This window comes from Mastigoproctus giganteus, chromosome 11 (genome assembly GCF_048544385.1).
Source record: "Mastigoproctus giganteus isolate SK-2022 chromosome 11, ASM4854438v1, whole genome shotgun sequence".
Lineage (NCBI taxonomy): Eukaryota > Metazoa > Arthropoda > Arachnida > Uropygi > Thelyphonidae > Mastigoproctus > Mastigoproctus giganteus.
Genome location: NC_143585.1, coordinates 5,806,149 through 5,831,914, shown reverse-complemented (window position 1 = coordinate 5,831,914; position 25,766 = coordinate 5,806,149). Strand labels below are relative to the sequence as shown.

The 25,766-nt window shown below is 36.0% G+C and overlaps 1 protein-coding gene across 1 annotated transcript in view; it reads right to left on the bottom strand.

Annotated features, from left to right (window-relative positions):
• Nucleotides 1–25,766, bottom strand: part of OstDelta (oligosaccharide transferase delta subunit) — a 279,105-nt gene that overhangs the window by 147,400 nt on the left and 105,939 nt on the right. Inside the window, exons 6-7 of the mRNA XM_090384636.1 lie at nt 24,333–24,447; nt 23,838–23,927 (exon numbers count right to left, since the gene is read on the bottom strand). Coding sequence (XP_090240762.1) covers nt 23,838–23,927; nt 24,333–24,447 — 205 coding nt within the window. The remainder of the gene's footprint in view (nt 1–23,837; nt 23,928–24,332; nt 24,448–25,766) is intronic.

Genomic DNA, 25,766 nt, shown 5'->3' with positions numbered 1-25,766 from the left:
ATAATACAAATTATATATATACAGTATATAATTTTATTCTTTATATAGAGGCACTAAGTAAACATCAATTATAGATCACCACAAAATTAAAAAGATACTGTACACCTTTTTATAATGAAATAGAGATATAAATTAAAAAATAATAAGTTTAAGTAACTTGTTTTATTTTAATTACGTGGCACCCCTGGAATGTTGTTGCGACACCCTAAGATGCCGCAGCACCCCGGTTGAAAACCACTGGCTTATACTGTACAAAGTGTGGCTACTAAATAACAAGACTGCACAGAGCCAGTACACACCAAGACACAGCAGTTGCTTTCCTTTTCAATAATGTTATTATTATTATTATTAGCCATATGGTGCAAGGAAGCCTGAGGCTTATGCTGCACCAGACAAAAAAAAAAAAAAAAAAAAATTCCGGAGTACCCTGAGAGAGAGAGAGAGAGAGAGAGAGAGAGAGAGAGAGAAGAATGATGATATCCAGCTCAGGACCTTGGGTGTACCAAGCCCATACTCACCAGATATGAGCCCCTGGGGTTGTTTTCAAGTTACCGTTACTTTGAAGATCTATGATTTCTAATTGTAGATCTTTATCTATTTATGAAACATTTACATCAAATGGATTCTGAAATAATGTAAATAATTTTCTATTGTTTTCGAAATCAACAAATCGATCAACAAATGCTTCCATCAATAATTCAAGATTTCGGACAAAATTGTCGGTAGAAAAATCACAATTGGGCATATTATTATATAAACTTTCACAACACAAAAAATGGGAAAAATTATTTTGTTCAATTTGATTTTTAAATAATTCTAATTTTGTCTGAAATGCTTTAATATTGTAGAACAAGTCATTTTCAAATAGATCGTGACTTTGAAGTTTTTTATTCAATGTATTCAAATGTTCACAAATATCTGTTAAAAATGCAAGTTCCCATAACCATTTAGAGCATTTCCATAACCATTTCCCTGGTGTTTAAGGGCAGCTGAGGCCAAAATGTGCCAGTTCCTGTATTATTATTCTACAATAACAATAATTCCATCCAGTTTGGCATCATAGGAATTCATATATGTGTATTTGCTTCAGGAAGGTATAGAGGTCAGCTAGATTAGCACTATTTTCAATGATGTGGGTAAGTGATAAAGGTTCTTGCAATCGTGACTGAAAGTGGAAATTATTTTTTATGATATGGGAAGTGTGTACAATCTAAGAGTATATGTTTGACTGTAAGTAGTGTAGGTCATCATCCATGAGAAGAAACATATGGGTAAGGTGTGCATGTCCTATCCTTATTCTTGCTAGAACTTCTTCCCGTCCGTTTTTTCTGAAGCTGGAAATCCATAATGCTGGTTCCTCTTTGATCTGAAGCAATTTGTTATTTCTTTGCGACTTCCATATTTCCGACCACTAAAATGTACAGACTTTTTTATATGCTTCAAATAATCCATATATGCTACTTGGTAAACTAGTGCTGGTGTACTGTTCGGCTGCCTGATCTACTCTCTCATTACCTGTGATACTAGAATCCCCTGGAAACCAGCAAAACTTCACCGAACAATTTTTGTTCTGTAGATGATTTAAACAGGAAAGGATTTGTTTGATGATGGGATGCAATACTCAAAATTTACTGTCCCATGCAGACACTGCACTCATGAAATCGGTGTATATTACGCTGATAGCATTGTGGAAAGTGTTAATATTCTCTAAGGCTAATTTAATTGCATATTATTCTGCAGTATAAATTCTACATTCAACCGGTAGTGATATGGAGACTGTAAAAGAAGGAAAGACGGCCGCAGTACCAGCTGCAGAGCCTGTTTTTGAGCCATCTGTATATATTAGGCAGCTTTGCATATTGTTGAGGGCATGTCCTTTATGTAGTTGTTTCATATTTTAATCTGCTAGGGATTTCTTTCACCATTGTTGAAAATAGGTATCAGTCAGAAAGATTTACAAATCAGGGTGCATCAGCTACATAGGTCTCTTTAAGTATATTGTCAAAATTAATAATCCAGGTGTGAAGCAAATCTTTCAGACTAATACCAGTGGGTCTATTTTCAGCCGGTTTACTGTTATAGAACATCTGGATAGGGGATGTTCTAAATGCACCCAGAGCAGTAGCACTGGAATACATTCCAGTGCTACTGCATTCCAGTGTATTAAGTCTACTCAGTGCACTTTTCCCAGTCGAGCCATAGTAAACAGCACCACAATCTAAACAAGACCTGATAAGAGCACAATAGAAATGTAAAAATGTGTATCTATCAGCACCACACGTCATAGCAGAAATGGATCTAAGTACATTAAGTTTCTTTAAACAAACAGTTCAGTGGTATGCTATGTGTGAAACTAGGAAACTAAGATTACTGGTGAGAGAGATCAGATGGTTTTTTTAATCTCAGTTCTGGTTCTGGGTGGAGCTTACATTTTTTGCAGAAGTGAACTGCAATTGCTTTTTGTACTGATAAACAATATTGGTTCTGAGTTATCCATGCCTCCAACTTATTTATGGAAAGTTGCAACTGTCTTTCAGTAGCATGAATATTTTGTGAATGGCAAGATATTAGCAGATGCATATGATGCAAGAAAGCAAGCTTATAAACAAAATAAAAAAGCTTATCAGCCAATAAACAAAATAAATAAATGCCTCCTATTTCACCCATCCATTTGGTCCAAAACTCCATCCAGTTCTTCCTTGAATCTATTTAAGCTATCAACTTCCACAACAACAGGTGGAAGTCAGTTCCAGTAATCAACCTTCCACTGGCTAAAGGAAAACTTACAAACATCTATTCTACAACTGACTTTCCTCAATTTCAGTGTATGCACCTCTAGTTTCATAATTTGAGCAAGAGAAAAAAATCCTATCAGCATTGAGCCTGCTCAAACAATTCAAGGCCTTATACACCCCAATCAAATCACCTCAAAGGTGCCTAAGTCTCCAGATATTGCAATTTTCAGAACTTAAGCCATTCTTGGAAAGTGCATTGCTTTTGTTCCACTCACAAATCTTGTTGCCGTTCTCTGTAGTTGCTCTAGCAACTTTACATCCTCCTAAAATGAGGCTTCCAGACCTATACGCAGTATTCCAAGTGTGGCCTGACCACTGTCTTATACAAAGGGATAATCACCTCCTTATACCTGTTAGCAAAATTCCTGTATATCAGACAAGACCCCATGACCTGCTCTGGCACTACTCAGAAAACTTCATATCTGCCTGCACAATTACTAACAGGTCTCTCATTCTCTACCACCCTGAGTGTAGTACAATACAGTTGGTACATTTTTCTGAGGTTACTGGTACCCACATGTGCTTTGCATTTGTTAACATTAAACTTCAGTTGCCACTTCTCAGCACATCTGCCAAACTTTTCTAGATCCTGTTGCAGTAGCATACTGTCATTAGTGTCCTTAACAACCTTGCTAACCTTTGCATCATCTCCAAACTTCAACATTAAGCCTGATCTACCTTCATCAACATCATTGATAAATATAAAAAACAACAATGGGGACCGACACCGAACACTAGGGGGCACCACCAATAACATTAGTCAATGGAGAGCAGTGTCTATTGATTACCTCTCTGTCTTCTCCCACTCAACCATCTATTGTAGCAGCTTGCTCTTAATGTCACACTGTTCCAATTTGCACAGAAGCCTTTTATGTGCAACAATATCAATGGCTTTCCTGAAATCCAAGTATATGATATAAAAATTATTTTTTGCATCCAGTTCTTTTGTGATCACATCATAGTATCCAAACATTAATCAGGCAAGGCTTCCCCTTAGCAAACCCATGCTGTGTGTGAATGATTACTGCAGTCTTGTCCAGATGATCCTGCAATGCTTCTTTAACTAGTGACTCCATCATTTTCTCCGGATCAGAAATTAAACTAACAAGTCCATAATTACTTGTGTTACCCACTGATGTCTTGATCAGCACTTTTAACTCATCAAATATATTAACTATACTCGTAGCATTGGTGTACATGCAAGTATACATGGTGCCTCCATAGCCAGGTGGGCAAGAGCAGCAGTGCGTAGCACACGCTTCTTGATTAGACCGGGGTTCGAGCCTGTGACCACCGCATATCCCCGGAGCAATATGGCCTTAGTTGCTAATGCTCCTAAAAACCAAATAACAAACAACAAACTTGTTAACTGCACTGAAAAAGCATTTGAAATGATGAAACTTTGGGATCTTATTCATAATTATAATCAAGGAGTTGTGGTTAGAGGACCACGATAATGGCTTCCATGTAAGGGATCTAAAATACATGAGTGAACAATGCCATCCGAAGTATTAATACTAAATACAAGTGGATTCATTTCCACACTGCTTCATTCTTTCCATGATACCAAAATTAATGAATGCAACTTACAAAAAATTTTCAGCATTATGGCTAACAGTTATTAAAGAAATTCAACTGCACTGAATTCAACATAAACGTGTGACAAAATATAACATGTATTTCTTTCCTTAATTTAAAACCTTCCCTATGGAATTTTTTAAAGTAACTGAAAGAGCAATCTCGTTTTTTTCAGTAGATCTGTACTATATATTTAATTTAGAAAATCGGAAAAGCTCCAATTTTCTTAATGTTACCTATTGATGGATAAATTCAATAGAAAAGTAGTGAAACTCAAGCAGTTGCTCTTGACATTTCAAAGGTTTTTGTCATAAAGGACTTCTAAATGAGCTTCCATTTTATGGTTTGCCAACTATTTTTTCTAACTAGTTATCCAATTTTCTCTCTGATCACTCACTGTGGTTGATGGTAGATCTCTTTGTCTTCCATCTTTTCCACTAATGCTGGTGTTCCCAAAGGTTCAGTTCTTTCTCCCACTCTTTTCTTCTTGTATATTAATGCTCTTCTTTCACTGACTGGAAATTCTATCCTTTATTTTGGCAATTAGATCCCATTGCATTCCAGTTTGAGAAACCTTGCCTTGCACAAACAGCTTCAACTTCTCAAATATCCACTACCAATTCCTTAAATGCTTATCTCTAGGTAATTCTCCAGTGGGACAAAGATAGCTTAATTGATTTCAATCCTTCAAAAACACAGTCATATCTTATGTAAATCTTGCAAAAAGAATTTGTCTGCTCCTACGCTAATCTTCGGTAACACACACTGATTTCTAGGCAAGATCATATATCTGTTGGGGATTACCCTGACTCCTAATCTCTCTTGGCATAAGCACATTACAAATACTGCTTCCTCTGCACCTAAAAAACTGGGTTTTCTGGCCTTCTCTTTCGCTCTCGGGTGTTACTTTTCTTCCAAACAGCTGTTCACTCTGTACAAATTGCCAATCCACCCTACCACGGAATAATTGTTCACATATCTTGGGCAGTGCCCCCACAACCTCTCTCAGGCTTCTAGATTCCATTCAAAAGAGGGCAGTTTTTCTCTTTCTCTCTCTCTCTCCCTCCCATAAGCGTTCTGTTTCTGCTGCATGCCTTTTCTATAGATACTTCCATGGGCACTTTTATTATGACCATATAAGTCTACACAACTTACAGCTAAGCAAGCTAAGCGAAGACCCTGATCACATGATGTGTCAACAGCTCTAGTGTCATTCATTATTCTCCCAACTACCTACTACATCATTGTATCACACAAGAAGTCAACTTTTCCCACGGCAACTCCAATATTTGCATATGCTTGCCTGAAACTTGTAGACATCATCACTCCCTTGGTAAGGAGGTCCACAGCTCTGCCACTACTACTTCCCATACCAACCAGCCATGGGAGAAGCATACCCATTATGATAATCTCTCAACCTGGGCAAAATTCGCAGGTGGATCTCGCATCACGTGCAAAAAGTCCTCCAGCTACCTGCCCGGAACCCACTTAACAATACAAATATTTTCATGGGCACCTCAGCTACATCAAAGCTGTGTGCAATAGAACAGCTTACAAAAGCAAGAACAAGCATCTTCGTCTCAAACCTAGATCCTCATACAACCCCCACCAAAATCACAGCCGTAGTTGAAGAAGAAATCTGAATATGTGTTTCTGTAAAGCAGCTGCTAGTCAGAAGTAATAACTATGCAGCTTTTAAACTGAAATGCAACCCAAAAGATTTCAATAAAATTTCCCACTCATGTATGTGGCCAATTGGAACAATAATCCGACCATTTTATGAGACCTCTCACCGAGATAGACCCCCCTTCAGCCATAGCAAAGAACCACTGGATGCCAACTAGCTGGCTCTAACAGCACCCTGTTAAACTGCCAGCCAAGAATATGATCATAGTGCATTTGGTCGCACATATCCCGTATCCCTAGTAAACATCAATCTTTTTCATCTCCTGCATGCATGCAACCTCCAAACCAAATGGACATGACTAGCATCCAAATTGCTCCTACCATAAGCCACAGAAAAATGAATATTATAGGCCAGCAGCCTTGATAAAAATCCCTATAATTGCTACACTTCAGCTACTCTACCAAAACATGTGCAGCATCAGAATTAAAATCAATGCCTTAGAGCAGTTATTCCTAGCTGCACACTTGAACCTTCTCTGCATCACAGAAATGTGGTTAGAACCCTGTCAAGAATGTATTGCGATCACCGTCCCAGCTGATTATGGGTCCGCCTTTATGTCGAGGGATAACAGGAGAGTAGGGGATACCACCATCTTTTATAGACAACCTTCTTCACACTGATCTCTACTATTTCAAGTGATTTGCAAGATTTTGAAGCCACCTCTATCAAACTCAAGTACCAATCTACCATACTTCAAGTGACGCTAGTCTATGTGCGCCTATCACTATCTCAATGCTGGTGCAGGATCCAGTTTGCTACTTCAAAGACCTTATCTTTGAAGTAGCAAACTGATCCTGCACCAGCTGCAACTGGCCACTGTCAACATCATATGTGGTGACTTCAATCTACTCCCTCAACTTAATAACCTAAAGCAGCAGCTCCTCTCTCACCTTCATACCGCAGATCTCTTCCCAACTTGTGGGCCTAACCAACTTCGTCTAATACTAGCCTCCATACCATGCACCATTGACCAAACCCTAGAGACGGCACTTAACTCTGACCAGGACGCACTTTTAATGTTATTTCAACTATCAACTAATCGCCTTCTTCCAAATTGGCAGGCAAAAACCATGTCTCATGTCGGGCCTACATTCCTGGACACACAGAGATGAATCGAGGCAGTGCCGTTTATCCCTTGGTCGATCCTTGAGTCACGTGGTGTCCAGTTAGCTGTCACCCTCCTTACCAATTGGACTATCTCTGTAACAAGCTATGTGGCCACAAGAAAGATCACAATCTCCCCTCACTCTAAAGCATGGTAGTCACACAACTTGAAGAAGCAATTCGACCTTAAGCAACACTTACATAAATTGTGGAAGCAGTCTCACAATATGTTATGGAGAGAATTGCCTACTCTAGAGCTCGATTTGAGTTTAACCGAATGAAATCTATAGTGATTAAATCATACCTTGACAGACGATACGCACAGGGAAAGTTCCATATAAGGATACCCCTTCAGGTTTTCCCCCTCGATTTGATCCCTGAAGCTGGCTTGATTACATCACTAGGTTTACTGCTACTATCAACCCAGAAGACCAGCCCTCACTACCAACATCTGACACCAGTTTTGACCCATTGACAACCATAATAATATTGAGACAAGAGATAATTACTGCCATCAACTTCTACTACTGGACCTGACGGGATTCCATAATTTATGCTTAAGAGCGCGAGTCCTTATATCCTACAATCTCTGTTACACATCTTTAACTCAGTGCACTCAAAGCGCTGTTTCCCAAGTCAATGGAAGGAATATCTAGTCAAACCAAGGCCAAAAATTCAAGTTCCATCACTTGTGAAACACTACAGACTGATCTCAAACCCATCCTGCCTATCCTCACTAAGCAAATCTTGCCAGACAACCCCCCCCCCCACAAATCCATTATGCACTCGCACACAGATCAAATGTGACCAACCTTCTAGCAACAACAAACAGAATCCTCACAGCCTTTGAGAACAGAGAAGAGCTGGCAGCCATCTATGTAGACATCGGATCTGCATTTGATGCCGCACATCCCATCTCTCCTAAAGCTACTAGAGAATCACTATTGGATAGGAGGCGACATCTTAGCATTCCTCACATCTCTACTGAAAACCGCATAGTCAAATTATCTGTAGATAACTTCCAATACTGCAAAGTAATCTTGGTTGCAGTCCTGCAAGAGGCAGTACTATCCGGCCTCCTCTTCACCACTCTTATTCCTCCACTAGTAATCCAAAAGTTAAATATCTTGGTATATGCTGACAATCTAAAGGCACTCACACCAATTAAGGCAAACCAAGACCCTCACCAAATCTCAGAAGAGATTTGGTGAGGGTCTTGGTTTGTATGTATCTGCTTATGTATCTACCTCAAACCACTTGATCTGTGTATCAATCCTGAGAAATCAGAAATCATGGTCTTCTCATTAAAGCAACAGCCAACAAAAATCTATCCAACCCTCAATGGAGCCTCCATCCCGTTTGTCCAACATCACATCCACCTAGGAATAAGATTCGACCCAAAGCTTCTTTTCGACCAGCATGTAGATATACTCCTCACAAAAGCCGCCAGACTGAGATGGATATGCAAGCAACATCTGCACCATGTAACAGGCAAATCCACCAGCATCAGATACATTTCAACAATAGTGTATCTGCCACTTCTCTATGCAGCAGAGATTTGGACATCTGCATCTCCCTCTATCACTGGTTTTCTCATCCAAGAATTGGCTTCTCAAGTGGGCATGGCACGAACTTAGCCTACCTCCCCACCTCTGCACCACTGCCATGGCCAACGCACTTGACATCCCAAGGCTCATATCACTCACTAATGAAAGGAGGCTTACCACAAGTCAAATTCATGCCAGGTCTCATCTCTTATTCCTCCTCCTGGGACAACTGTGCATGGAGGATCCCAGTGGCACGTCTACGAGCAATTCTCCAGCTATGTCCTCTGCAAAGATGCCTTCATCTGTCGGACCGGTTTTTTCCTCAGCAGATGCTATCGAGTGCAGGACTTAGATGTCGACTTCAACAATATAGGAAAAGAATAATCAGTGGGGTGGCCAAGGCTACTACTATTATAATATGAGTCATGAGAAAAGTACATTCTTAACCCAACCAACTATGTACATATTTATGCACTTCAATGTATATCCTTTATAGTATGTATTTTGAAACAAATGGTTGTACACTCATTTAATGTTCTATATACATAATATACGCAAGTCATTTCTCCATTTTTCTGTACTTCATTTCACTTATTTATTATTCTATTATTTATGTATTCTTGGCCTATTGAGGCAATAATGTCTCTGTAGTACATTGTTAACCCCTGGCCACTGTGCCGTGATGGACTGTTGCAACTACTATTATGTAAATTATCATTCTAAGCATTGCAATAAAGATTCTCCTTCTTTTCTTCTGAATTGGCTTCTATAATTCATGTGATCTCTCTCTCTCTCTCTCTCTCTCTCTCCAGAGCAGTCCGAACATGTGTTGCAACCAGTCAACATCCTTTTACTGTTCAATTTAAAAACTCAAGGAACCAAATTTTCTTCTCTTCTGCATCTATTCTCATTCAACTTCCGTTTTCTGGAACAACCTTCCTTCATACGTATTTCTGGATAATTACAATTTACAGAAATTCAAGTCTAATATCAACAAGTATCTTCTTTCATCTTTTCAACCTTCAGCCCATGCACGGTACTAAATGCTATATGTCTTGTGTTTGGGGTTTTCATATATAATAATATATATATTATTCTGGAGGAAATTTCTCACACCTGATATATTAAAAAAAAAAAAAAAAAAAAATGCATAGAAAAATAATTAGGAGAATTAACCTAAACATTTTATAAAAACTACAGATATATACAAAAGAACAAATCAATTGCAAAAAGCATAAAGACACTATGTAATGCACAAAATGCAGATGAAACAGAAGATTATGTATACAGTTGTCACTAAATGAGTAGTCACCTAATAATGGCTGTGAGTTTATGAGGATAAATTGTCAGTTCTTCGTAAACTTTGATGAAATCCAAAAGAAAAATTTCCCATAAAGCTGTAAAAGACAATTTCTGGAACTTTCAAGAAAAACTGAATAAGTGGAGATTAGTATGAGTAATGGCCATATAGTGCAAGGAAGCCTGCTGCACCATTCAAAAAAAAAAAAAAAAAAGTAAAATAATAGTAAACAAATTATATATATATTTTTTTTTTTTTTTTTTTTATGAAAACCCCAAACACGAAAGGTATCAAAACCTATAGTACTTAGTACCGTGCATGGGTTGAAGGAGAAGTATAAACTTTGCTCTAGAGACTAAACATGGGTTTCACCACTTCAAGCCTCCAATAAGCAAAGTGGTGGTATTTCACCGGTTGATGAAAGTCATCTACCACCTACAGGCAACCCCCACATAACACGGTACTTCTACAACATGGTTTCTCTTTAACACCATTGATAAATTGCAGTAATCCTCACACAACACGGTACTTATATAATACGGTTTGAGAACTGAGGGAAATCTTGCATATTATTTTTGAGCTTTTGTGCAGGGAAAACCCTGCTATTGTGTTAGATATAATTTTCAACATTTCCATTTCTTTTTGTGAATCCCTGCTGTTGACCCACTAGTCGTTATGCCTTCGTGATATTTTTCTAAAGCACATTTCTGGAGACCATTACCATAAAACAATAAAAACAATTTGCACTTTCCGATTTATTGGTTCTTTCGTTGTGTAATCAATTATAAATGGATAGTAAACTCTATCTTCTTGCATTTGCTATAGTACCAATAGCTGGAATTCTGTGGGTTTTCACGTTATTATGGTAAAATGTTTTCCCCTGAATGAAATATTCAATCATATAAAAAAAACGTAAATGATTTTTCAGAAACTCATTACTCCGTATCTTATTTGTGCATATCGTGTTTGTTGCAACTTGTGCATGCCATGTTCTTTGTTATTAATTGTTTATCATTTTTACTGTTTTAAAATTTACAAAAAAAAAAAAAAAAAGTCTGTGAGAAGAAATATCAATTAGTTAGTATGTACTAGGGGTCACAATACTGGTCAAAATCTTAATACCAGTATTTCAGTATTTTTATTGAAACTGGGATACCGGTATTCTAAAAAAAAAAAAAAAAAAAAAACCTTTTCTCAATAAATTTTGATGACAATTAGGTGCAATAAAGTAAGGAAAAAACAATTACATGAATAAACACATAAGCAATATATTGCTTATGTGTTTATTCATGTTGGATCTAATTTTGGTACATATTTGATTAGTGGCAGAGAACATCCTTTTGGATTCTGTGCTGGTTGGTGCTATTGTACTGAGATAGTCATAAATGAGTTGCAGTTTACCCTCCCCTTATTCCCTCATCTTCAAAAAATCTTATTTCCTTTTTATCAAAAACAAAAAATATTTCCTTTCTGACTTTTTATGGCACTATGTCCGTATTAACGAAAGAAAGGGTTTAATGTTTAAGCTTGGTGAGGAAACCAAATGTGAGATGTGGGGGTTATTTATTTATTAATTTTTATTTCCCTGTATTGACTGCTTTAAAAAATCAATTTTTAGGAGCTGAGAGATTTTCCCAAATATATATATACAGCTAGGCCTCACATAACGCAAGTTCGATTAACGCGATGTTCGATTAATGCTATTTGAAAAATGATACCACTTTTCACTTTACACGATGCAAATTTCCAGTTAATGCAATCTTTTTTTTTTTTTTTTTATGCAATAGTTGAAAAAGATTTGAATCGCGCGTTAAGCTTACCGCGAGTCGTACGGTCAATAAACAAACGTTTGCCTGCTGCCCGCCTCGGTGTGTTCCATCAACCATCGGAAGAAGACGTGTTTGTCTCCTGCTAATAAAGTCAATGCAGACTTCATTTAAAAATTCAAATTTTTAAATGAGCCAGATGAAAATGTTACCGCGAAGGAGATAACGGTAAAAGAATTAGATGAAATCTTTCGTATCGCATAGAACCTCAAACAAAAGGTTTGATGTTCTCTGCGATATTTATTTCACCAGGGCCCAGAGAAGATTGTTGTTGACTATCGAAAATCGATCGATGAAAAGAGAAAGTCAACACTGTTCAAATATTTCTGCAACAGTAATTTCTTCATTGTGTATTTTATGTCAGAGGTTTCCAAAGTTTCTCGGTTCACAGCACCTTTAATGTCTCAGTAATTTTTTCAAGGCGCACCCAGACCAAAAGAAATACCTAACAGTTTCATTTAGTAGTTAGGTCCAAGCAACTTAATAAGAAATGCTGAAAATGTGAACTACCTCGAGCTAGTAGCGGTGTCAGACAGTTGTCGAGTATTGCTGTGTTTCCCTCGAAAATTTAAAATATTCAGCAGCTCACAGTTTAAGAACCGCTGTTTTATGCAATAAACATTTAATTCCATAATTATTTTCATTATCTTTTACATTATATACAGTTAAAAAGTTATTTAAAAGTTATTTTTAAAATTCTTTATGGACATTCCAGAAGGTCAAGGACCAATTATAATTTTTTCCTATTGGTTATTATATTCGATTAACGCGTTTCCGTTTTGCGCGATGAGGTCGCGGGACGAATTAATTGCATTAATCGAGGCCTGTGTGTGTGTGTGTAAGAGCTGTCAGTTTCTCATGAGCAATGACACAAATATTATAAAACAAAAGCCATTTATCATACAAAACTACTTACAAGTATATACATAACTGATTTTTTCTCATTTAATCTGTTGATACATGCTATCATTTCCATAACATTTCTTTCAATTAACAATATGAACTCTCTCTACAGCTGCAAACACTAAACTAATTCAATCTTCCTCATATTTCTCTTAATCAGCAATATCAATTCTCTTCATAACAGCAATCCATAAGCTTACTGAATAGAATACTAACGATTCCATATATATCTCTTAACTTAGCAATATTAATTTTCTTTACAACTTCAACCAATAAACCAACTCAATACTAAACGTTTCTGTAAATTTTTTGTAATTTCTTGAACTTCATCCTTACTTTATACAGTTTTATCCTTTCCAATACAATACAGTTCAGAGGACGTACATTCCTTCTCTTTCATGGTGGGATTCCTCTATGCAGCGAAGTCTATCTTCTTAGTTGAACTTTGCCATATAGCTCTTTCACTACTGTCTTATTTCAGGAACAATTCTCTGTTAATACTGAAGGAAATTACCACAGCAGCAGTAGAAGCCAGAGCACTATCCGACAGGCTTGTTATTCAACTTCCGGATTAACTTCTACCACAAGAACATGCCCAGCGGAACACTCCCAGAACTACCACTGCAAGTCTGCAACCCCTCCAAACAAAAACCACAACCCCATCTTTTGGCACAAGAACCTTATTTATTTCCTTCTCCTTTATTTATTTATTGAATTGGTTGCAAGTTACAATCGCCCCTTGTACAGAGGGGTTTTCATGCATTTATATGTCTCCGACTATCTAATTTAAACCTGACCAATCACGGTGTTATTCTTTAAACTCACTCTTCTTCCTTTGGTGGGAAAAACAGAATATCTGTCCCACACAATGAAATTCTTTCATCTTTTACCTCTAGATCACCTGTTGACAATATCTTTGAACTGCTCCATACCGACACTTTCCCAAAATAGTGGTGTAATAGAGGGATTAAACTATTTTCGGAAGCTTTTAATTTTAAACCTTCCGCACTTGCATTCCATTATTTACCATATTCCTTAAGTGCCCTACCAGGTCCACTCCCACTAATGGAAACATTTCCTTAATGATGTTATCATTATTTCTTACTTCCACACTCCTAGTTTACTTCGAAAATGCCTTAGTTCCACACACTATACTTACTAAGAGAAATATATTTGTAAGATTTTATATCTTACATTTTCACGACATTTTCAGGTTTCCGTTGCATTGATATTGTGTATAACAATCCCTCTGTTACAAATTCTGTAATATCAAGGATTTATTGTTGTCGATTTATAACCTTTATGTGAATAAATCATAAACAATTATTTTTTAATTAATACCGAAAAACCGTTATTTTTGAATCAATACCGGTATTTCTAATGCTGAAAAAAATTACCAGGATCCCGGTATTGTAAGCCCTAGTATGTACATACAACCCCCAAGGGCTCAACATCTGGTGAGTATGGGCTTGGCACACCCAGGGTCCTGAGCTGGATATCATCATTTTTCTCTTTCTTGGTGATTCCTTTCTACTTTTGACACACTCTCACTCACTCTCTCTCTCTCTCTCTCTCTCTCTTCCACCCCCCCCTCTCAGGGGAACTCGGGATTTTTTTTTGGTTTGTGCAGCATAAGCCTCAGGCTTATGCTGCTAATAATAATAATATTACAGTACGTATTAATTAAGCCACGTACGTAAGAGTAAATTTATTTTTATTTTGCTAACTTGAAAATATTCTTCCGATTTTCACGCATCATTTAACTTTGTAAATTGGTAAGTTAATAAAGTTAAATCTGTGCTTTATATCTAAGTGGGGATCCACTGTATTTTGTTGGGAGACCCCTGGGTTAGGTTCTCTGCTATTGAACTTGTGCTTGTTCAAGACCATAAAAAACTGACTTCGAAGCAGAGCAAAAAGTAGACAAAATCTAGAGGCTGCAGAATAGATTGTGCTTAGCAGCGATGAAGAGGAAGAAAACTAAATGAATGTACACCATCTGACATATAAGAATCACAGTTTGTAATGTAAGATATCTGTTCAGTTATTACTATTTAAGTTACTACTATTATAAAAATAAAAGTTAAAATATTAAGTTATTACTACTATAAAAATTAAGTTTCCGATAGTTATATTTTTGTTAGCGTCTGGAATGTAACCCCCCCCCTTTGTACTAGTTCTTAGTCCTGTATAACACGTTTTTGCATTACACAAGAATTTGTAGGAACCAAACTACCGTGGTATACGAGGGTTACCTGTAAAAAATAAATAAATAAATTTTATTGTGGAAGCAAATAGCCTAAATAAATTTAAGGCTGAGCTGTACAAGCATTTGGAACAAATGGAGGGTTGAAATGGGAGGTGTTTTTTTTTTTTTTTTTTTCCTTTGGTTGATGCTGCATAAGCTTGCTTTCTTGCATTGTATGCCTCTACTAATGCTAATACTAAATAATTAATAAATAAAAGAAAAAAGGAAATAGACAACTTATGCATTTCCCTCCTCCCATAGGTAATTATCCAGCTGACCTTTGAATTTCCTCAAACTGTCAGCCTCTACCACCCACATAGGTAACTTATTTCTGAAATTTATAACTCCTGGCAAAAAAAAAAAAAAAAAAACTTCCTGTTATCCAGTCTAAACATCTCCCCCCCCGTAATTTTTAAAGTATGTTCTAGAATCATTTATGACCATGCAAATTTCGTCCTCATTCATTTTACTTATGCCTGTCAGAGCCTTAAACACCGCAATCAAGTATCCTCTAAGGTGCCTCGTTTCAAAATTATGGGAGGAGATGTTTAGACTGGATAACAGGAAGTTTTTTTTTGGACCACATATCTGAAGTCTTTCCCCTGTATGGATGTCTTTTTGCTGATCTCACCAGGAGAGTTATCCATCTCTGGACCCCTTCAAGAAGCTCAATTTCTTTCTTTAGGTGCAGTTTCCATACTTGAACATAGTACCCAAGTGTGGTCTAAGAATAGCCTTATTATAATTGGATTATGATGTCCTTATCTCTACTAGCAAATGTTTAATAAATCATCTATAGGACACCATGGGCCTTCCTTTCAACCTGTCTACAATGCTCAGAGAACTTTGTGTCTGATCGTATTGTAACTCCCAAGTCCCTTTCTTCCACAACTAACTTTAGTTCAACTCCACCAGGTATACAAGTTATTTTGAGGTCGCTATTCCTCAGGTGAGAGACCTTGCACTTCGATGGATAAAAGCAAAGTTGCAACTTTTCTGACCATTCCTGAAGTCTATCTAGGTCACTTCGAAGAAGCTCTGCTTGGCAGTGATCATTAACTACTCTAAAAATCTTTACACCATCTGCAAATTTAGACATCACACCCTCTATCCCTTCGTCGATGTCATTCAAGAAAATCAAATACAATAGTGGTCCCAATACTGATCCCTGGGGAAACCCACTTCTTACATTATCCCAATCTGAAGAATAACCATTTATCACAACTTTCTGCCTCCTACCCTGAAGCCATCCTGCTCTCCATCTAAGGATTTTCCCTGTGATTCTAACCTGTTCCAGCTTATAAAGTAACTGTTCAGGTGGGACTGTCAAATGCTTTGCTGAAATCTAAATAAACTATGTTGAAATTATTCCCTAAATCCAGCTCATGAGTGATCCTGTCAAAATAGCTAACCAGATTTGTTAAACATGATTTTCCCTTTTCAAAACCAGGCTGCATATCCTTCAGAATTCCATTTCTATCTAAATGATCCAGAATTCCACACTTGATCACTGCCTCCATGATTTACTACTGAAGTTAGGCTGACCAGTCGGTAAATTTCCCACTACACTCTAGAACTGTCCTTATGTATTGGAGATACATTGGCACTTTTCCAATCCAACGGAACTCTCCCGAGTCCAGTGATGCTCTCATAATTAACCTCAATGGTTCAATGCACTCACTTGCTACCCCACCTAAAACTATAGGGTATATGCCATCAAGCCCAGCAACCTTACTCACCTGTAGGCTTGAAAATTTTTCATTAAATAATCATACGAAATTTCAGTATCATTAATTACATATTTTTCAAATTCACTCCCAATTTCTCATTGACATCGAGTTTTTCTTCTGTAAATACCGATGCAAAGTAATTGTTGAGTTAATATGTAACATCAGCTGGGGTATCTAATACTATACCACATCCATTACATAAGGGTCCAATCTGGTTTGTCCTCTGCATTTATATATATGAAAAATTCCTTATCCCTACTCTTTGCTCTTTTTGCCAGCGATTTCTCATAATCTGCCATTGCCAGCCTAACCCTTTCTGTGGCACTATTACAGATCAATTTGTAGCTGTTATTAGGATTCAATACTTTTTATTGCTCTGTAACTTTTCCATGCTGTCTTTTTCTGTTCATGTAATCTGGCAACTTCATTATTCATCCAACTTGAAATCCTCCTTGTGGAGTATTTTTTAAAGTACATATGCATTCAAGACTTCTGTGATTAATGTTTTAAAGGTATACCATAATTCAATTGTATTCACTCTGTGAGATATCTACCCAGTTAATAGAGGGCGTTAGTTAATAGAGCACCTTAAGGCATCGTAATTTCCTTTCCTGAAATTATAAACCATTCCTTTGCCTTTAACTACTGCTCCCATTCTCTTCATTGTCCACTGTAGAACTCTGAGATCACTTTCTGCAATTGGTTCCTGTACTGTTAGCCCTACTATGTTATCTGGTTTCATGCGTGATGATTATGTCTAGAATATTCTATTCCATAGTACTTTCCCTGACCTGACATGTTGATACAAATAACGATCATCTAGTTGATTTAAAAATTCTGCACCACGTCGAGTTTCCTTCCCATTTGCTCCAATCAATTAAAATCACCCATATAATAAGACATTCATGCTTACTTGCCCATTCCATTTGCACGTAGACTCCTATCATAATCTTCACAATCACCTGGCCTGTAGATTACTCCCACTCTCATTATACCTTTGCTTCCAACTATCTCACACCATTCAGACCATACCAGCATATGAAACATCTGAATCCAGGTAAGTTTTCGTCATGCTCAAGCTGCTTTTGATAAGAAGCATGACTCCATCGCCCCATTCCACCTGCCCTATATTTCCTAAATACTTTGTACATACCATACTGAAACTTCTCATTAGTATCTTCAGGTGGTACCATGTTTCCACATGTCAGCGTTACTTGTCCTAACGAGCAGTTTGAATTCACTCATTTTACTGATGACACTTCTAACATTACTGTATAAACAATTAAGACTTAGTGGTCTTGTATAGTTAACTACCCTGACGTATCCCTTGAAGTTATTTAGCTTGTTTCTCTGGTATTAGCTACTCATTTAAAATGTTTCTGCCCTCAGAACATCTTGCTAATATGACCTGTTGTGGTAACAAACAAGAACTCTTGAGGTACATGCAAGCATTACTTTGACCAATATCATTAGATAAATGCATATCTATATTACCCTTGTCCTCCCAAACTAGCAGTTTCCCTGAACCTTTAAGGTATCTTCAATGTTACTGGCAAAAACCCTTGCATCATCTTTGTTTAAACGTATCCAGTCTCTACAAAACAGATTCCTGCAGGTCAAGCTGATAAAAATTCCCCCCCAAAAGCCTTGTAGAGTCCTTCAAGTTGAGTTAATCCACAAGGCTTTCACGCATATAATCCCTCCTATCATGCTAGGCAAAATTGCGAACACATAGGCATGCTGACCTAATGGTATTTCTTCAGCATGGTCCTATCTTTTACTAACAAATCATCATGTGTGTATTTAATATCATCAGTTCCCACATGAATAATAATATTCTCTTTACCCCCCTTAAAATCTGACAATCTGTTGGTGACATCATTAATTGTTGCTTGTGGCAGACATACCTTGGTTCTAGTCCACCTATCTTTATTACAAAAAATATTTAGTTTCCCCGACAGTGGAGTCTCCTAATAGAACTAACTCTTTCTGAAGCAGAGCAGTTTGCACTTGTTTATTCTGCAACGGGGCCCTGAATATGGAGTGCATAACTTGGTATGTTACTAGGTAGGCGTATAACTTGGTAGGTTACTTTTGAGTCCCTGATGAGTTCTCCGTTACATTATTCTCTAGGGCAAGCAACCGTTTTTTTCAGTGACTCAAATTGTTCTAGCAGTGCACCAAAATTTAACTTTAGATCGGCACACTCCATACAACAGTGACAGAAAAGAATCACCAGGTGAGCTATGATAATGCACTAGGTCGACCTTGGAATACATGCCACAAATCACCATTGATTATTTCTGTGAGTCATGATACTCTCTGACGAAGTGTTCAAGGTGGATCTTGTCACAACCATTGTGAAATTTACTAAATATCACAGAAAGTAATTTTTATAAAATTATATTTATAATATTATAAAAATTAAATTTACAAAATATTGCAGTAAAAAAAAAAAACTTATATCAATGAACTTTACAATATATTACATAAATTATTTAAAAGCAATTATCTAACCTCCATAATCTAATCCTCTAATCACTATGCTCTTCTTGCACTTTCTGGTCACTATGAAGGCATGCCTGCTCACAGATGCCAACAGTCATATGTGCCTATAGTATGTCATTTGCATTTTCTGGCTTTCTATTAGCACAATGACTTATACCCATTCCAGGATATTTCTCCATTCATTTTTAATAGCCTCCAGTACAATTTCTGAATGTAGCACATGAAGATGTGTTAAGCAGAAGTACTGTAATAGTTATCAGTAGAGTTCGGATTTTTATGTATTATCATATTCATTGTTCGTTTAGATAAAGGCAAGAAATTTAGTGAGTCGATGTTACATGGTCTGAGGATCTTCAAGAAGCATGTTTGTAATTTCATATTTCATCATATTTTACACATTAGGTCATAATTTCAAAAAATATATGAAATACATTTAATAGCATATTTTATACTTGTCAACATAAAATTTTCATATTTCGTCTTACGATAATCAACAGATTATTTATCAAATTGATTTAAAATATATTTCTAAAAAACCGTGGGAATTTACATTTAACCATTTCACATTCTGGCATGGGCGGGCATGAGCTGCTAAATCCCAAAGTTATTTTGATTGGCTGGTTAGTCACTCACAACGACACATTAACGTAATTTTAGCTACAATTTAAAACTTTACAGTAGTTTCGCCTTATACTGAGTTCAACGAATTATTCGTTCAACTTATTTTATACAGTATAAACTTCAGCTGTTGGCGAAATGAAGCTAAAATTGAGCAAAATTGAACCTTTTAGAAAATGGATTTCTTCTGTGGTAAAAGAAGTCTAAAGACACATACCAAACGGATGGAAAAATAATATATTGCAACACATGCAATAAAGAGGTACATAAATTAATTAATCACCTGGTAATAGATCTATCATAATTTTTATAAATAAATATATAAATACGTTTTTAAGGTTCCGTGCGCAAAAGTATCCCAATTACAACAGCATAACGTTATTGCTTTGCATGAAGCAAACGTAAGGAGAATTTCAAGGGTGCGTACTACACAGAAGCTGTTTACTGCAGAAAACCAAAAAAAAAAACACCAAATCCATTCTTTGCCGATTTATGCCAAGCAATGGTTGCTGCAAACATTTCTTGGAACAAAGTGAACAATCCAGTCTTCAAAAGCTTCTTGGAAAAATACTGCTCCCAAAAAATTCCTGACAAATCAATGTTACGGAAACATTACCTTGAGGACTGCAATAAATCGGTATTCTCTCATTGACTTTATTAAATTATTGATTATATTGATTTTTATGTCTGCTTGTGAGCAGATTCTTGTCTGCTCACAAGTGAATATTAGCAGATGATAGGAGATTAACTCCAAAACGTTTGGAGTGGTACAGATATCCAATGCAATGGTTAAAGTACTTAGCAACTTAAGTGTTAGTAGCCTAGTACCTTAGCCTATACATTTTGGTTTTTGTATGTTTAAAAAATTTTATTTTAATGTTTATTTATACTTAAAAAAAAAAAAACTTGCAAATTGTGATATTTTCATTATATTATTTGATAAAAATTTGTATAACAAATCATTGTGAAACTTTAAAAGAATAAATAAAGTAAATATTATCATTTATACAGTATGTAAAGGTAAATTATTTTGTCATATTTGGTTAAATTTAATGACATATTTTCATGTTTTGACATTTTTAAGGTCATAAAAATCCAAACCCTGGTTATCAGTCATAGAGTAGTTGGGGGTCATAAAAGAAGCATGTATATAAAAAACACTTAACTCACTTGTAAAGTGTGCCACAAAAAAGAATGAACAAGGTCACCACCAGATGGTGAATTTAGGCATAAGGGGATGATTAGGGTACTTTCATTTTTAGATTAATTTTAAACAAAAGTAATCATAAAGTGTATAATGAATAATATACAGAATTGTTCTGATCTCATTTTGAACTTGGTCTATAACAGAAACACATCTGCATGCACTCTTTTTCCCTACTGTACTAAACTCTCTACTTCTTAAGACTGTGTACGGCGATCTTAAATTCATTCTCAGCAGTAGGACCATATTTATATATATTTATATGCCACATATTTAAACATGAGTGTATTATATTTTGGGTGAACAGAAAGTAGACATGCAAGAGTCCAAATGAATTAACTACTAATGAAATTGACTTCATCCTCACTAACAGAAGATATATTGTGAATGATGTTACCGTCCTGAATAAGGTAAATGTTGGAGGTGATCACAGAATGGTAAGATGTACACTTGATATAGATGTAGGAAAGGAAAGGAAAAAACTGACTCGAGTAAATAATACAAAGGTCTTTGAGATAACAGAAGAGGAGAAAAAGCAGTATGTACTGGAACTTAAGAACAAGTTTGAGCTTCTGCAGACTGCTCAGGACCAAGATATCGACGAGGAATATTACAACTTTCTGAAAGTGATAAAGCCCAAGAAACCTATAGGGAAAAAGAAATCCAAAGAAGAAAAAATTAGTCAAGAAACACTTGTCATGATGAACCGAAGACAACAAATGAAAAGCAAGAAAAACACTGACAGGGAGAAAATTGAGTATACTGAGTTATGCAAAGCCATTAGAAAGAGACTCAGAGAGGACATAAGAAGATTTAACACAAGAAAAGTAGAACAAGCATTGAGGGAAAACAAAGGATTTAAATCATTACTGCTCAGCAGCCATGAGCAGTAATACAGAAAGACAAATGATACTGAAACTGAAGAATAGCGATGGTGTACTTATAAACAGCAGAGAAGGCATAATTCAAATAGCAGAAGACTACTATAGAGAATTATACAAGGAGCAGGGGAATGATGCCAGCAGTGGGGAAGATGGATTGCAAAGTAGCAACACATACAACATACCTGATATTCTTCCTGATGAGGTAGAACATGCATTGAAGAAAATGAAGAATCAGAAAGCCCCGGGGGAAGATGAAGTTACTGTAGAGTTGTTAAAATTGGGAGGAAGAGACATAACACAAAAACTGGCAAGGCTCTTCACAAAGTGCATTAGAAAAGGTGTGACACCTAAGCAGTGGAATAATGCAATCATAGTTTTGCTGCATAAGAAAGGAGATAAATCAGAAATTGGAAATTATAGACCAATTAGCTTGTTATCCCACATCTACAAGTTGTTCACAAGGGTCATTACTAACAGATTAGAAAGAATACTTGATGCAAATCATCCGAAAGAGCAAGCTGGCTTTAGGACAGGATTCTCAACTATGGATCACCTTCACGTAATATCACAGCTAATGGAGAAAGCAAATGAATATAAAACAGCATTATGCCTGGCATTTGTGGACTATGAAAAGGCATTTGACTCCATGCAGCATAAGGCAATGTTTCGGGCACTGGAAAGACAAGGCATAGATACCCCCCATATATTATGATTTTGAAGAAAATATATGAGAGTGCTACCTCCTTTATTAGACTAGACAAAGACAGTAGGAAATTTAAAATTGAGAAAGGAGTTAGACAAGGAGACGCAATATCTCCGAAGCTGTTTGCTGCTGCACTTGAGGAAGCTTTCAGAAGATTAGACTGGTCGCAGAAAGGAGTCAATGTGAACGGAGAGTACCTAAACCATTTACGATTGGCAGATGACATTGTGGTCGTTAGCCACGATCCCAAAGAATTAGAGGAAAATCTTAATCAGTTATACACAGTTAGTAAGGATTTTGGACTAAAGATGAATATGGCTAAAACAAAAGTAATGATGAACAAGTATGCCACAGAAAGGGAAATAATGATTGAAGGAGCAGTAATTGAAAAGGTGAAGTCATATACTTATTTGGGACAAGTTATTAGCTGTAATAATAATAAATGGCTGGAAGTCAAGAGAAAAATAAATTTTGGATGGATAGCATTCAGGAAATATAGTCACATACTGAAGAGCAATATCCCAGTTTGTCTGAAACGTAAAATAATGAACCAATGTATACTCCCCACGATGACTTATGAAAGTGAAACTTGGGCACTCACCAAAAGAATGGAAGAGAAGCTGAGAACTACACAGCGAAGAATGGAACGAATTATATTGGGAATCAGACTGTTAGATAAGAAGAGAAACACATGGATTAGGCAGCAAACTCAAGTAAAGGACATTCTTATCAAAACTAAATAACTAAAATGGTCTTGGGCAAGACACATACTCGAAGACACGATGACAGATGGACTAAAAAATAACAGAATGGTACCCAAGAGGAGCTAGAAGAAAACCTGGAAGACAAAGGCGGAGATGATGGATAGATGGAATTCATGAGTTTTTGGGTAGTAAATGGATGGCCAGTGCTCAAAACAGAAGGAACTGGAAAGTTGCTGGAGAGGCCTTCATCCTGCAGTGGATTGAAAATGGATGATGATGATGATGTATTATATTTTCATATATGATGCCAAAATTGTGTATTATACAATTCTGAAATAATTACATAGTTTTTGCACATAATGACTTGCAAATATATTACAGAAAATACATTCTTTTGATAAGTAAATAAAATATTATTCTATATTTTTGTATCTTTTTAATGCTATGGTAGAAATTTCATAGCTAAATTAAACTTATAAAAAAAATAAAAAAAGTTACCCCAGTTATTGCAGGAGCTTTCTTTGCAGCCTCAGCTAATCTATAAGCACCACTCACGGTGTTAGCTGTGATTCCAAGGCCTCCTTCAAACTGTAAGGAAAGAACTTTATGTATATCTGTTGAAAGAGGAATGTTACATTGTTATTCAATACAAGTTTACAGTTTATTAATATAGTTAGGGAAGAACTAAATATAGCAATAATCTTAATAGTTTATTAAACTGTGTGTTAATGTTAAGTAACTTTTTACTGAAATTTTTACAAGAGGAATATAAATTAATCCATAAAGCTACACTGCTTCAAAGCCTGATTAGCAGAATCTTGAAACACTGTCATATATATCTTAAGCATTAATATCATGCTTGCTTGGTTCTGAAACAATGCTCTAATAAAACCATATCTATCACAGAGTAAAAGTTGTTCTAATTACTACTTGTACATAGCTCTTTTTTTCTTTTTTTTTTGATAAAAAATGTTATATGTATATAAACTATACCTGCAGATATTTGCTGTCAACTTCATCTGCTTGCACCACAGCATCTTCTATTCTCTCAAAAAAAGGTGTCAAGTCTCCCTGAAGCTGAGAAGCCACATGAAATGCATAGCCCAAACTATAAAAGGTAGTCATAGTGTATATTAATGTAATTCTAAGTTTCACAATAAACTTTTGCAATTTTTCAGTTTAAAGAATGTACAGATATTACTATTTGAAATTCAGTCCTAGACTAAAGTAAAATAAATACTGCTTTAAATATGACCAAAATACTTCTTGAAATTAGCTTCACTAAAGCTACTGTTTTCCACACTAGTGCTAATATAGTAACATCATACAAGCTGTATGGAGTTTCTTTACTGTCCTGGGAAATCTTTATACAGCTAACAGAGATAAATACAAAAATATTTTATATCTCAAAATGCTATTCCAGTATGAAAAAGAAAAATACTACTACCTTTAAAGAAAAACTTTTGGTTCAATCCTAACGATTTTTACATGCTAATCAAAGGAGAAATTTGAAAGAGAAATTTTTAAAACACCATCACAGTACTGGTATATTTATTTTCACTCAATATTATGGAATCTCACACCTCTTTTCCAGTTTTAAAGGAATTCCTCAGTGGTTGGTACCTTGCTCATATATAGGGATAAATTATATGGAGTTAATAAAACTTCCAGCACGGAATGATAATAGTGTGCCACATAAGCAATCAGCATGTACGATTTTTTCTTAAAGAGTCTGCATGGTTGAGTAATTACAAAGTTTGTCCATTTATTAAGCTTTGTGTTTCAGAAACACCCCAATTTTATTAAGCATGTTTTAATATCAATGTAAAGCATGTGAAATTGGAAGTTGGCATTAGTCTAAATTTATACTTTAGTGTGAAATTTCGGTTATAGACCTGAACAACCATGTTTCTTAGAATCGTTCCTGCATTAAGGGGTTCAATGATGACATTTTTAATACACGGGACAAAATGGACTACGTTCATTACAAATTCAAGGAATTATAAAAGTTCACTAGAAATTCAAGGTGCAATAAAAAGACTTTTTTTCATTAGTAGTTCATTTATCTGACAAGCATATTTTTAAGGAAACAATTTTTGTTCTTTTTCTTATATGTGTTTTGAATCCAATGGTATTATTGGCTTTTCCCAAGTGTGAATATTTTGGTGGCAATTGAAGGTTATGTTGTCATGACATGAACTAGTTAGAACCCATCAAAACATGATGGAAAAACATTACAGCACCTCCTTAAATACCACATCTACAGTTCTGTAACATTTTGGTATTATTTTAACTTTTAAATGTTGTAATGAACATGCTTATCTTAATGTTAATGAATGATTGTGTGGACATTGCCACATATAATTGGCCATGGCTAAAGACAGGCTGTGGTAAATAGAGACCAACATGATCCAAGGTTTGCCTTTG